Genomic DNA, 14651 nt, shown 5'->3' on the forward strand with positions numbered 1-14651 from the left:
GATAACAGGGTCCTGCTGCCACCAGATGAGCTAGGATGGCCAGCTAGCCATGGCTGCCCAGAGATGCATGCTGGTAGACCTTTTCTGAGACCTGCATAAGACCTGTTTGCCTCCCAGCTTGCTGGTCTGTACGATACTAGTACCAAGTCACCAAGACAGAAATAGGAGGCCCCAGGACCCAGGCTTTAAAGGCTGGGCTGGGAACCTAAACTCAGCCTGTAGGAATACTGTCCTGAGTTGCAGGGCAGGCAGTCCTCCTGTTCCTTTCTTGCTCCTTAACTTCTTGTCAAGAATATTGAAATAGGGTGGTTCTAGGTTCCACATCTTATGACTGAAGGCCCAGGCTGCTGAGATTCCTCTCCTGGGCTGGCCTTTTTACTATAACCAGGCTGGCCTCTCTGTGGGGTTCCCTCCTACACTGGCACTGACAGTAAGGACAGTGGGGACATCCCTTCTCACCCCCCACCCCCACCCCGCTTCCCAGGCTCTGATTGTGGCCTTTGTCCTAGATACCCAGAGAAGCCCTGGGACAGTAAGCAGGGATGGGGGGTGGGAATAGTGAGTGTTCATGAATGGGGACACTGGCTCAGCTTTTGTTTTCTAATGGTCAGCCTGAGGATTTCACTGTGGCCTAAACAGTGGGTTACTTAGTTACATTTACTAAGTTACTTACTTAACAGTACTCCAGTGTGTGTACTGACTGTCAGCAGGGAGTGTACAGAGTGGCCCTCTAATGAGTTTCTGCATAAATACAATGGTCCTTGGAGCACAGTGGGGACTAGCAAGGCAGAGAGAGCTGGTCTCTGGGTCACTAGAGCAAAGCTGCAGTAAAACAGCATGGTGCTTCAGTGAACATGACACTCCTGAGGGTGGCAGCATGCTTCAGAACATGAGCAGACATTGAAGTGAAGGCCTCACCCTGTGTGGGCATGCATGTGCATTGACTCTTCGTGAGCAATGCCTGACTGGGACTAGAAGCAGGCAGCTAGGAGCAAGCATTGGGACAGGGAGTTCTGCACTATGATCATGATCATGCCGAAAAAGTAAATGCTCTAAATACCTTGTAGGCATGTTCTTGCTATCCAGAGGATAGCAGAGGTATTGGGCTGGCATAGGTTCTAGGAGAAATGGTTATTTGGCAGGGCTGGGCAGCATGATGGTGAGCAGAGCTGGTAGTGGGAGGCTCCTGTAAGAGCAAGGGCCACCTGGCCAAGTGGGCTGCTTCCTGTTCTCATCTGGAATGACTGAGGCTCTCAATCCCTGTGGAACAAATGGCTGCCAGCTCAGCTGGCTATCAGATGAGTAACAGAAGGAGGTGGGAGGCGGTGCAGGGACCCTTGGCTCCAGGAGTCAGGTGGCTGCCTCCCTGGCTGTGCAGGTACAGCTGTAAGAACCCTTCTCTGCAGTCTGAGACCGTCCACTACAAGAGGGGCGTTAGCCAGCAGTTCTCCCTGCCTTCTTTCAAGATTGACTTCTCCGCGTGGAAGGATGATGAGGTAACTCGGGGGGGAGCCCCACTTCCTCTTGTTCCCTCTCTGGTTTCTGTCTTCTGCCTGGTATGTTATACTGGGGCCCGAGGAGACTCCTCCTGGTGCTGGCATATGTCTTGGGTCGTATATGCAGAGGGACTCAGGAGTAGGTGTGAGTGAGGCTTAGTGGCCACAAGTGTGGTAGTCATGGAGGCTCCAGTGCAAAGGGAGAGGCTCCCCGTTGTCACTGTCCCTCATTGCCTTTCCTTTGTTTCTGAGTCACACAGTACAGCTTTGCGTGTCACAGCACAGGCTTTCCTCACAGGCCTCTTGTGGGTTACAGCTTGAGTAGCTTTTCTGCTAGTTTTCCCTCCTCCCTCTGTCTCTGCCCGTGGTGTCTACTTAGTTCTGTCAAAGCCTTTCTGCTCTGTCCTTATTTCCCCGCAGCCATCTGCAGAGACCCTTGCCTGGGAGCCCCTGTGTGAAACCCCAAGACTGTCTCTCACTGGTCTCCAAATAAAAGAACTTAGGCGTGACTCATGCTGGTGGCAGCTGCCTGGGCTCCTTCCCATCCCAACGAGGGTTTCTCTTGTTCTGTGTTAAACATAAAACAGCTGGCTGGATGGTAGTGGCACACACCTTTAATCCCAGCACTTGGGAGGCAGAGCCAGGCAGATCTCTATGAGTTTGAGGCCAGCCTGGTCTACAGAGCAAGATCCAGGACAGGTACCAAAACTACACAGAGAAACTCTGTCTCGAAAAACCAAAGTAAATAAATTAAATAAAATAAAACAGCTGGGTGGTGGTGGCTCACACCTTTAGTGCCAGTACTCTGGAGGCAGGGCAGGTGGATCTCTGTGAGTTCAAGGCCAGCCTAGTCTACAAAGTGAGTTTCAGGAAAGCTAGACCTGTTACACAGAGAAATCCTGTTTCAAAAACCAAAATAATAATAATGATATAAAAAAAAGGGGTTGGGGATTTAGCTCAGTGGTAGAGCGCTTGCCTAGCAAGCATAAGGCCCTGGGTTTGGTCCTCAGCTCTGAGAAAAAAAAAAGAAAAAACAAAAAAAACCCAAACAAACAAAAAACAGGCTAGCCGGGCGGTGGTGGTGGTGGTGGTGGTGGCGGCAGCGGCGGCGGCGGCGCATGCCTTTGATCCCAGCACTCAGGAGGCAGAGGCAGGCGGATCTCTGTGAGTTCGAGGCCAGCCTGGTCTACAGAGTGAGATCCAGGACAGGTGCAAAGCTACACAGAGAAACTCTGTCTCCAAAAAAAAAAAAAAAAAAAAACAGGCTAGAGAGATGGCACAGTGGTTAAGAGTAATGGTTACTCTTGGAGAGGACCCGAGTTCGGATCCCTAGAATCCACATGACAGCTCAAAACAGTCTGTAATTCTAATTCTTCCTTCAGGCCTCCTTGGAGAACAGGCACTCAGCTGATACACAGACATACATGCAGGTCAAACACCCATGCACAGAAAATGTGAAAATAAAAACAAGCAGCTTCCTTAGGCTCCGTCTGGTGGTGGAAGCCTGTCTTCATCCATTGTCACTCCCTTGGTCCAAGACTACTATGTGTATGTGTTGATGCATGGCTGTGTGCAGATTTCAGGAGTGGGAGTCTGAGAGAGCAGTGATATGTGAAGTGCTCTGTTAGCCCTGGGATACCACAGGGAGAGGAGGACAGGACCAGAGTCACTGAACAGTTCCCCAGACTATTGTTTACTATGCCAAGTTCACCCAGCACAGCTGGCTCCTTCCAGGATGCAGAGTGCAGCTGAGAACAGGATAGAATGCTTGGAGGCTACTCAGAATGTAAAGGACCCCAAAGCACTCAGGCTTGGTGCTCTGTCAGCTTTCAGCCTAGGGTGGGTGCAGGGCTCTGCTCTTCCTAGCTAGCTCACCTAACTAATGCCCAAACAAGCAGTTCCTGTGTGAGAGTTCCTCTCCTTGGGCTTAGTTATGGACCTTGTAAGGGCAGCATGCAGCCAGCATCACCATCAACAGGATCACTCTGGAGTGGTACTTCTGCAGGGTGCAGGCTCACAAGAAACCTCATCACAGAGCAAGGCACTAACCCAGGAAGGCCACTTACTTTAAGTCCCAGTTTGTGGGGAAGTCTGCTCTGAGTAAATGCACAGGGCTTGTCTCCATCTTGCTATTCCACAGTGCCCCTGCCCAGCCTGGTGCTGGAACTGCCCTGCATGACTATCTGCTGCTACCCCTGTCATTTGCCTGTATCTTCCTTCCAAAGGACCAGAGCACCTCCTCCCTGCTCACAAGTCTTCCTTGACTCCGTAGCCTCAACACAAAAGGAATTGTGTTAACTGTGTTTCCCAGACATTGTGTTCAGCCTTGCACTGACTGGCTTCTGTTCCTCTAGAGATGAGAAACTGAGACTCAGGTTGAGGCTTGTTTACAGTGAATGAGCACAGAGCTGGATTGGAAGCCAGCAGTCCTGAGTGTGCTTTCATTCCTGCACTGTGATGAAATGCAACTTTTTTTTTTTTTTTTTTTTTTTTTGGTTTTTCAAGACAGGGTTTCTCTGTGTAATCCTGGCTGTCTTGGAATGTACTCTGTAGATCAGGCTGGTCTCGAACTCAGAGATCTGCCTGCTTCTGGCTCCCAAGTTCTGGGATTAAAGGTGTGCACTACCACTGCCAGGCACCAATGCAACTTTTTTTTTTTAACTTTATAGTCAGCTCTTTCCAAGACCATAACTCATATTTTTCTTGGTTTTTTGTTTTTTTGTTTATTCAAGACAAGATTTCTCCATAGCTTTGGAGCCTGTCCTGGAACTCGCTCTGTAGATCAGGCTGGCCTTGAACTCACAGAGATCTGCCTGGCTCTGCTTCCCGAGTGCTGGGATTAAAGGCATGCGCGCCTGGCACCATGCAACTTTTAAAGCCTTTAATTGGCTTGCTTTCCATTTCAGAGGGTTAGTCTTTGACCATCATGGTGGGGAGTGCAGCAGCAGGCAGGTATGACCTTGGAGCAGTAGCTGAGAGTTAACATCTTACCAAAAGTTGCAGACAGAAAGAAACTGGGGGAGTGTGGATTTTTTGTTTGTTTGTTTTGAGACAGGGTTTCTCTGTGTAGTTTTGGTGCCTGTCCTGGATCTTGCTCTGTAGACCAGGCTGGCCTCGAACTCACAGAGATCTGACTGCCTCTGCATCCTGCCAGCGTGGCCCAGCGGTGGGGTTTTTTAACTTCAAAACCCACCGCTCAGTGGCATACCTCCTCCAACAAGCCACACCTCCTAATCCTTCCCAGAGAGTTTCACTAATGGGATCAAGCATTCAGCTGTATGAACCTGGGGGATGTTCTTGTTCAAATAACTATATCCTCCCGAAAGTTTTTTGTAGTGTTTTGATTCCTTTCTCACCATATTTGTCATGGGAAATTCCCTGTGTTGCTAACTTTTTTTGGGACAGGGTCTCTGTAGATCAGGCTGACCTCAAAGCCATAGAGATCCATTTGCCTTTGTCCCTAGAGTGCTGGGATTAAAGGTGTGTGCTAAATGCCCCCACCCCACCTGGGTTATGTTGATAACAATTAGAAAGAAATGTTTTTCCTGTTTCATAAACAGCACTAGCATCCACGGCCTTGGCAGCAGTGTCCTGTGCCGGGCTGCTGAGAGGATTTCCATGCCTTTCATTGTAGAAGTCAGTGTAACTGGTGTGGCAACCCCATTTGGAAACACAAAACTGAGGTTCAGTGTGATAGGGCTAAATTGCAAGTGGGCTGAGGTGGAGACAAGTGTCCACCTTCTGTTCCTACTACACACTCCACTAGAGACAGCTTTTCTGATGAAGAGAGACAGGCCTTTCTGTCCTGTGCTCCATGCTGGTTTAGCCTGATCTTGAGGAAGAAGGGAGCTCTGTGTTCTGCTGAGAGATGTGCCTCTGGCCAGTGAGTCTCCATTCACAGTGTGTGCTTAGTCATCGGCTCAGGGTTCTAGGGCACAGACCAGAAGCAGCTCTGTTATGAACCTGTGAGAGTCCTGGCTAAGGTCTACTTATGAGGCAGAGGGCACTGTCCTTGGCCCCCATGAACAGGGTGTAGGCTGAGGCTACTTTTCCTGACCCTATCTCTAGGTGCGTAACGTGTTCTGTGTTTGATCTTGGTTTTAACTTAATTGTGCTGGGATTCACATGCCACAGCTTACTCATTCTAAGGCGTCCCTGGTTTTTAGTATGTTCACAGAGTTTACAAGGTTTTTTTTGTTGTTTTGTTTTTGTTTTGAGACAGGGTCAAGTGTGTATCTCTGGCTGGCCTAGAACTCACTATGTAGACCAGGTTAACCTTGAACTCACAGAGATCCTCCTGCCTAGGATTAATGGTATACACCACCATTGTTTAAGACAGGGCCTCACTGCTGAGCTTACCACCCTTCTGCCTCTGCTTCCTGAGCAGTTGGAATTAGATTTGTGTACTACCACACCTGGCCCATTGACCATTCTTTGAGTAACTCCTTAGTGAGAATAATGGAAATGTGTGCTGCTTCCCTGAGACACCAGGAGGGTTCTAGAGACTGGGCAGGCTGGATTTTGTCTATCAGGTAGTTGGGGGCAGAGGACAGCTTAGTGACAGGAAGAAACAGGAGCTGAGAGTGTTTATAGGGAAGAGCTCACAGATGTGGATCAGGTGACTCCCAGAGTACTGCACTGCTAGCAGGATGCAGGGTGTGAGGGCCAGGGCATTGGGTGAAGATGGAACCAGGAAGGGAAGGGTAACTGAGTGCTCTCACTCTCATTCCATCTGTGGTGGGGCTTAAGCCAGATGCTTTTCATCAAACAATTGCATAGCTAAATTTAACCCAAAACATGGAGGAATATCCCCAGGAGACTGGATGGCAGAGGCTAAGCAGATACATGACAGCATTGTCCACAGTGGTCACAATGTAGAAACAGCCTGGGATCAACTGGTGATTGGGCAGACACAGTGTGGCTTATCCAACCCCTGGAGTAACTATGCAACTATAAAAAAGAATGGGGTTCTAACTGAACTTAGAAAGCATGCTCAGTGGAAAAAAAATCTGGGTACAAAAAGATAGACATTAAATGATGGATTATAGAACTGTCCAGAGCAGGCACACCTTCAGCTGTGGAAAGCAGATGAGTGGTTGTCAAGGACTGAGGGAATGGGGACTTAACGACCTCTTGGAAGGAGTTTCTCTTTGGAGAGCCAGTCAGGAACTGTGTGGCCTACATGGTTTAGTGTCACTGAGTGTCCTAGATTCCGTCTGTCCACTCCAGTTCAGGCTGACCCACTCACTGCTTGATGTCCATGAGCCTGACCATTTTTGCCTCCTTTCCTCAGCTGAACTTTGACCTGGATCGGGGTGTGTTTCCAGTGGTCATCCAGGCTGTGGTGGACGAAGGAGATGGTGAGCATTGTTGGTCTTTCCTCTTCTTCCTTTCCAAGTGTGTGGGACCTATGGGGACGAAGTGGCTTCCTTCTCCGAGAGTTGTCAAAGGACCTCTTTCCAGAAAGGGAAGGTGTCCATCACGGCCCACAGACAGGCTCATGACAGTGGCATTGCCATGTGGGCGTATTCAGAAGAGGGAGGAGGGTGAGCTAGGGCAAGAACAGGAGTGGATTCCAGGCTCTGCCACTGATTGTGGCACCTAGAAATCATGCCTGCAGGAGGAGGGAGGGAGTCCCAGCATGACCTCACTTTTGGCCTCCTCTCTTATCTTTCCCTGCTTCAGTTGTGGAAGTGACTGGCCATGCTCATGTGCTCTTGGCTGCCTTTGAGAAGGTAAGTGCCATCCTGACCACCACCCTGTAACCTGGGAGCTGGGGCAGCGTGAGGCCTGAGTAAGGGGGTCAGGGCTTGGTGCAGGGACTAAATGACAGATTCTTAGTTCCCAAGACACTGGTCCTAAGGCTGATCATCCTCTTGGGAGTTATTAAAAGAGTTTTTAGAGTGGTGAGGCAGAATGTTCTGGACTGAGGCCAGCCCCATAGGACCCTTAAGAACCCGCCAGCACAGACTAGGATGCCCCCATGAAGACCCTGCCACAGACTAACTTTCCTCCCTCCAGCCACCACTTCTTTCCACCAGGTTCAGTGTCCTCAGTTGCCACCCAGTACTGACCATACCTGGTATGTGTGTCTGCCTCACTTACTATCTGCTCCCTTTTGCCCTTCCTGCTGGCTGCAGCTTGCAGTCCAGATAGGGCTGAGCAGGCTTCATGCCCACAGAGTTGTTTACTGTTCTTACTTGTGCCAGGGCAGAAGTGGCCTTTCATTTGTCATCTCAGAGCTGGGATGGTACCTAATTTGCACTATAGATGATCAGTAAATAATGTTGAGGTGGATGAGAGTTCTGCTAATGCAAACCCAGGCATGCATGCATGTATGTATGTATGTATGTATGTATGTATGTATAAATGGATGGATGGATGTGTGTGTATGTATATCCTCACTTGTCAGAGATTTGGGTGTTACATGCCTACCTGATGATGTTCTCAGAGACCCCACCCTCCCTCAGGCCCTTTGCTATTTCTCAGCACTGCAACTAAGACAGCTTCAGGTTGGAGTCCAGGTGACAAGGACCCCACCAAGAATGGCCTGGGATTACTTATTTCCTGCTGACTCATCTGGAGTCCTGCAGACTTGGGGTCTTCACCAAGGTGTGCTTTCAGTGCAGAGCCCATTGCTACTGTGACCCAAGTCTCTGGACCACGCTCAGCTCTGTACAGCTGTGCCCATCTGTTTTGTAATAAGCCTAGGCCTGCTCTTCTGGGGCCAGGAGTGCGGGTGACAGGAGTGTGCTGAACAGAGGCCAGCCACCTCTTGAGCACCCTGTGTTTGGATCTTGTTGGGAGAAGTGTTCACAATAGGATCTGGTGAGGCAAATGGGCTGTCCCCAACAGGCATTCCATTTAGTGCTTGCAATTTAGAGCTCAGTGAAAAATTGCTTGGTTTTATAGTACCACATTCTAGAAATTTCCATAAGTGCCCATCAACTTTACTGGACGATCCTGAGTGCTGTCTTGGTTGACTCAAAGTGTAATAACACTAATTATTACAAAAATCTCAGCTCTAATACCTTAATAAGTCTTTCCAACTCTGACAGTCTGTTTCTCTGGATAGCATTAAACACATTGGTTCTATTCCGTTTTTTTCTCACATTTTAGCTCTCTGAGTGTGTGCTTATATCATCTTCCTGATAGCCAAACCTAAGAACTTTTGTGTATTCACTCCTACTACATAAATACTGCTTCTGGGTACATGGGAGTGGCTAGCCAATATCAGAATGTGGGTGAGCGGCTTCAATTTGTGCATGCTAGAGACCACCCAGGATAGTTGGATTCTGTGGGAATGTTTGAAGAAGATGCTGTAGGAACTGTAGAAGGCAGGCATGAGGCCACGAGTGAAGACTTTGTGGCCTGGCTCCTCGTCTTCATCTTTTTCTTATTTTCAGCCATGAATGTAGGTTAGCCTTCACCTGGCTGGGCAAGACTGCTTGGAGGGGCCAGTTTGAGATTAACTGTGTCTCTCCCCTGCAGCATGTGGATGGCAGCTTCTCTGTGAAGCCGTTAAAGCAGAAGCAAATTGTAAGTGTCAGACATCATGGGCCCTTGGGTTGCAAAAAGCACACACATAATGCATGTGTGAACACGTGCCCAGACTCCATGGGCTGTTCTTTCTGGTCATGTAGGAGCTGCTTGCCTGAGTCTACCCTCTTGTGCTCTGGGTTGTTGGGGTCTGTGTTTTATGTGCATGGGTTGTATAGCTACCCTGTGCTGCAGCAACCAGTGCAGGTCCCTGAGTCCTGCCCAGTTTGAACCATGGTGCATGGAGTGCAGTTAGTTCTTTCTAAATGAATGGGCAGAGGAAGTAAGGAAAGTCAGGAAACAGAAATGTGGCAGCCACCTCTTGCTTACAAATTACTGGAAAGAAAGCAGCCCTGGGCAAAGACTCAGTTGACTCTTGTAGCACCCGAGAGGGGAGGAATCCCAGGGTACTGGGGAGACTGGGAAAGCTTCTCTTGGGAATCACACATTCCGAGATTCTATATAGGGCAGTTACTCCTGCTGGCCTACTCGAGCAATATAAGAATTTAGTGGGATGCCTACCTCGAACTGTTTAAGACCTTGATCATGAGACTGATTAACAGGCAGGAGCCTGTGTTCTAAGGCCATGGTGAGTAGTTGTCTTGTGTATGGCTACCCAAGTGCCAGAGACCTGCTTAAGGTTCCAGTGTGGGGTTATAGTTTGTTAACCTTTTAAAGGAGAGAGAGCGAGTGAGTGAAGCCTGGCAGGTTCAGATCCTCACAATACTAGTTGGGCAGAAGAGCCCATGGGCTAGGGGTTGGGGCACTTGTTTCCTGAAATCCAGCGAGCAGGATCCTGGCTTTCTGGAGGGGTGCTGTGGCCCATGGAACTTTGGAACCAATAACTTAGGGCACTTCGGGACAGGTCAGCATGAAGCCTTTTGGTTTTGTGTCTAAGACCAGATATGGCTTTTGTGTCTTGTGGAAAGAACGGTTGCATGGCTTGCTATCTGCTGCATACAGACAACAGCTCTGGCCCTCTTGTGGGTGACAGAATGGGTCCAAAGTGTTTGTTCTCTGGTAGTGGGGATGATTGTGGGGAGCTTGGAGCCAGGCCTTCTGGGATGGATGGATGGGGGACCACTGGCTTCATTCCCTGCTCCATATGTTGCTTGCTGAGCTCAGCACAGGGCAGGGTTTCCTGCCTCTTGTTCCTGGCATTTGCTCTTCTCCAGGGCCCACAGACTTCCCAGGCACACTTTCCCTGGAACCTGGGGCTCTGGTGGTAGTCTAGATACAGCAAAGCCCACTAGCACATCTTTCTGCTCTCTAGGTGGACCGTGTCAGCTACCTGTTGCAGGAGATCTACGGCATCGAGAATAAGAACAACCAGGAGACCAAGGTGTGTCCTTGTGGGCAGCTAACTGGACTCCAGGCTGGCAACATGCCTCAGGTTTCTAATTGCCTTATGGAATCCCACTCATTGGTGACATGCTAGGGTTTCCCAGGCCTGACCCAGGGCCTACAAGGTTTAATGGAAAAGAGGCCTTTCCCTGGAGGTCCAGAACCCCAGACTCCATCATTTTTCCTTAATCCCTTTTTAGCAGTTAAGCCAACCAGGCTTTTGTGTGTCTCTGACTGACTACCTGAGAAACATCAATTCAAACAAGAATGATTTATTTCAGCTCACAGTTTTATAAGTGTCAGTCCACCATGGCAGGGAAAATGAGGTGGAGCAAAGTAGCTCATGTCATGGCAGCCAGGGAACAGAAGAGATGGAAAGGGCTAGACTGCTACCTGCCCCCTGAAGGACCTGCCATTAGTGACCTACTTCCTCCAGGTAGGTCCTCTTTAGAATTCCCAGAACCTCCCCTAATGGCTGGGTTTCAGAGCCTCCAACCCGTAAGCCTTTTAGAGGGACAGACATTTGATACACCCCAACCACAGCAGGAGACGGCAGTGTTCGAAATGTCTTGTCCTTTCCCCAGCAAGTTGACCTAGCATGTTGTTTAAATCACTAAATTGTCAGATAGTATCTTTGGCTTTATGAGCCATTTGGTTTATTTGTTTTTCAAGACAGGGTCTCACTGTGTAGCTCTGACCTTGGAACTCACTATGTAGACCAGGCTGGCCTCAAGCGCAGAGATCTGCCTGCCTCTGCCTTCCAAGTGCTGAGATTAAAGGTGTGTGCCACTATGCCAAGTTAGCCATCTCATTTCTAGGGCAGCTACTTGGTGCTGCAGCCATAGCTCAGAAGCACCCCAGACAGTGCAGAGATAGCTAAATGTGGCAGTGTTCCCTAACCAAGCAGGTTCAGTTAACCCAATTCATGTTTAAGACATTTGCTCACTCACTTTCCAGGTCCTGGTGTGGTTTCTGAAAGCTGATATAAACGAAAGTGTTTCCAAATGAGATCTGCTCACTGATTGGTTGAAAAGACACATGGTTCAGTGCTGTCCTTCCTTTTTTACCCAGAAGGAGTTGTCATGTTCGGGGTCGGAAGAGGCAAGGGCTCTCCCTCTGTGTGCTCCCCCATGGTGTCTGAAGAGCCCTGCTGTGTCCCTGACACTTCTACCCCCTTTGCCACACACAGACACAGGAGGGCATGCTCCAGGCAGCATCAAGCCACCCTTGGGCTCTTGTGAAGCCACTGACACACAGGCCCTTGTCTCCACAGCCGTCTGATGACGAGAACAGTGACAACAGCAGTGAGTGTGTGGTGTGCCTGTCAGACCTGAGGGACACGCTGATTCTGCCCTGCCGCCACCTGTGCCTCTGCACTTCCTGTGCTGACACGCTGCGGTACCAAGCCAACAACTGCCCCATCTGCCGCCTGCGTGAGCATTACCCAGGGCTCTGTTTGTGAGAAGATGCAGGAGAACTGGGGCTGCCCATTCCAGGCAGTCTGGGGACCACCACTCCCTATTACACAGTTACACAGTGGAAAGTCCATGAGCTTTTCATGAAAGGCATGGTGTTGATCCCCTGCCTCCAGGACAGGGAAAGATGAGAAAGAAGACATAGGAGTGCGATAACACTTGAACCAGGCAGATTAATCTCTGAACAAAATCTATTGTCAAGGTTACATAAGAACTATTTTTGAAAATCTTAAAGTGTGCTGGGTGGTAGTCAGGTTGTCTGCCAACATTTGTAGACTCTGAGAAACTCACCCAAGCTTATGGCTAGTCAAGTGTCAGAAATGGGTTTTTCATTCAAACATGGTAGGGTTTTGGTTCCTGCTTTTGATCCTATTGTCTGAACGTAGCACGTCATGGTGGTTGTCCCCTCAGAGTCGGGTGTGTGTCCATGTACTGTGTGAGTCTGCACTGGGGCAGTTCCGTTGAGTCATAGGACAGGTTGCATATACAGACAGGGACAATGTGTTACCCGGTCTGGGTCTCCCAGTGTCCAGGGGACGTCTCAGCTGAGGTGGAACAGGAAACCACAGGTTAGGGCTGGCTTAGGTAGTTCATAGCCCTTTTTGCAAGGATTTTCGCAGACTTTGGTGCCCACTTGTGATAGAGGAGAGGTACTTTTCTTACATAGGTGGTCTCCAGTCAACAGGGTGGCCAGGATTTGCCATCTTTCTGGAACAGTCCTTTCAGCACTGTCCCACTGTGAACTTACATCCTGAATCTACACAGCTGCTTAGGGTGTCCTAAGACCTCACTGCAGGCCTTAGCCTGTGAGAATTGATGCTGTCAGTGAAGCTGAGCACCAGTGTCCCCAGCTTGTCCTGGCCTCCTGGAGTAGTCTGGGAGTGTGTTAGTGGGACCCAGAGGTCAGAGCAGGGCTGGAGCAAGTATGTCTAGGCTAGACTGCAAATACAGAGCCATGAGTCCCAGTTCCACCTCTTAGTGCATGCCCTTCCTCACCTGGTTGCTATATATCCAAGTATGGATGGTTGTGTTGAAGTGAGGCTGTTGTAGTGTGGCCTGCTCTGACTCCTAAACACCAGAGTGCAGGTTGTTGATGGCTTATCTTTTTGTTTTTGTTTTGGTTTTGGTTTTGGTTTTTTTGAGACAGGGTTTCTCTGTGTAGCTTTACACCTTCCTTGGAACTCACTCTGTAGACCAGGATGACCTCAAACTCACAGATCCGCCAGCCTCTGCCTCCCAAGTGCTGGGATTAAAGGTGTGCACCACCACTGCCCGGCTGTTGATGGCATATCTTATTTGATAGTGATTTAAGGCACATTTGTCACAGATTCAGGAGTTTCACCTCCACTTGCTGTGTCTTAGGAACGTAACCCTGTTTCCTGCTGGGCCACTCTTGTAGGCAGAACTGGCACTAGGAGATGACCTTTGTCCTAATTTGTCCTTTCTGGTACATAACCAGTGTCTGTCCCAGTTGTCTATGTGGTAGACATTGCACTTACCTCTCCTGCCTTCTGAAGAGCTCACAGGCAGGAGCCTGTAGTCTGGAGATCTCTGTGGTCCCCACTGTTTGAGTCTACTGGTGTGAGTGGTGGCCACAGCCACTGACTTGAATAGAGGGGTCCTTAAATAGTTGTTGGTCTTTTAGCTGCCTACCCTTAGAAACTGTCCAGGATTCCATCTGTTAAGGATCCCCTCTGACTCTGATTTAGAAACATGTTCCTTGTTTCTGGGTACTGTGAATGGTAGTGTCCGAAGTCTAGAGTGTCCGTCCATGCCTCTGAAGACTCTGTCCTTGTTCTTATGTCTCTCTTTCTTTCTGCCACAGCATTCCGAGCTCTCCTGCAGATCCGGGCTGTTCGGAAGAAGCCAGGGGCCCTGTCTCCCATCTCTTTCAGCCCTGTCTTGGCCCAGAGTGTGGACCACGATGAACACTCTGTAAGTGCTTTCTTCTCCTCCAGCTTGCCTCCTAGGCAGGCATGGCCCCCACAGCGGCCTGTGAGGCTGTTAATCAGGAACCAGGCTCTGCTGGGCAAGGATGGGGCCTCCTCGGAGCTCTGCTGAGTGTTTCCACCCTCTCCACTGTTGCTGTAGGCAACGCTCTTTGAAGGCCGCCTGTGTCACTGCCCATGGGCTGCTTCAGTCTCAGCCTGGGGGCCCCTCTGTAGACTGACTGCCTGGGTAGGCCTGGCTTCAGGCAGACCAGGAAGGTCGTGTCAGTTAAAGGACCTAAAGAGCAAGACATAGATGAAGAGGTAAGACTCCTGCAGAAGTGCTCGGAGACAGGGAGAGAGATGCCTAGAAATGGGTGGGAGTCTGTAGGAGTTGCTGAGGTAGTTGGGCAGTGAGGGAGAGCTCAGTTTGGGCCAAGGCCTTCTTGGGTTCCCATGTGTATCTGTCACAGGAACTCCTGGCTTTTGAAGGCCTTGCCTCCACTTTAAGAGGAAAGAGCGATAAGCCCTATGGCCTGGACATCCAGGGGACATAGCCTTTGTTCCTGGAAGGCCTGCTTTATTTACAACTAGGAAGCTCAGCAGATAGGATATACTCTCACAGAAGACTTCTGAAAACTGGGCCAACAGTTTTGTTTGTTTTGTTTTCTGAGACACGGTTTCTCTCTGCAGCCCAGGCTGTCCTGGAACTTACTCTGTAGACCAGGCTGGCCTTGAACTCAGGGGTCCTCCTGTCTCTGCTTCCTGAGTGCTGGGATTAAAGGCCTGTGCCACTGCATCTAGCCTAGGCCAACATTTAAAAACCTAGACGTGTCCCATGAAATGCAGATTTTTGGCCTTTCTTTTAA

General features: G+C 49.6%; 1 protein-coding gene across 10 annotated transcripts in view; it reads left to right on the plus strand.

Moving 5' to 3' along the window:
- The window catches only part of Mgrn1 (mahogunin ring finger 1), a 52674-nt gene that overhangs the window by 25610 nt on the left and 12413 nt on the right, over positions 1-14651 (plus strand). For all 10 annotated transcript variants that reach the window (XM_052759327.1, XM_052759328.1, XM_052759318.1 and 7 more), the window contains exons 5-11: positions 1379-1496; positions 6790-6856; positions 7182-7231; positions 8988-9035; positions 10309-10377; positions 11653-11812; positions 13680-13789. In XM_052759327.1, the coding sequence (XP_052615287.1) occupies positions 1379-1496; positions 6790-6856; positions 7182-7231; positions 8988-9035; positions 10309-10377; positions 11653-11812; positions 13680-13789 (622 nt within the window). The remainder of the gene's footprint in view (positions 1-1378; positions 1497-6789; positions 6857-7181; positions 7232-8987; positions 9036-10308; positions 10378-11652; positions 11813-13679; positions 13790-14651) is intronic.

The sequence above is a fragment of the Peromyscus californicus genome, unplaced genomic scaffold (assembly GCF_007827085.1).
Source record: "Peromyscus californicus insignis strain IS unplaced genomic scaffold, ASM782708v3 Scaffold_3__1_contigs__length_106647218, whole genome shotgun sequence".
NCBI classification, from domain to species: domain Eukaryota; kingdom Metazoa; phylum Chordata; class Mammalia; order Rodentia; family Cricetidae; genus Peromyscus; species Peromyscus californicus.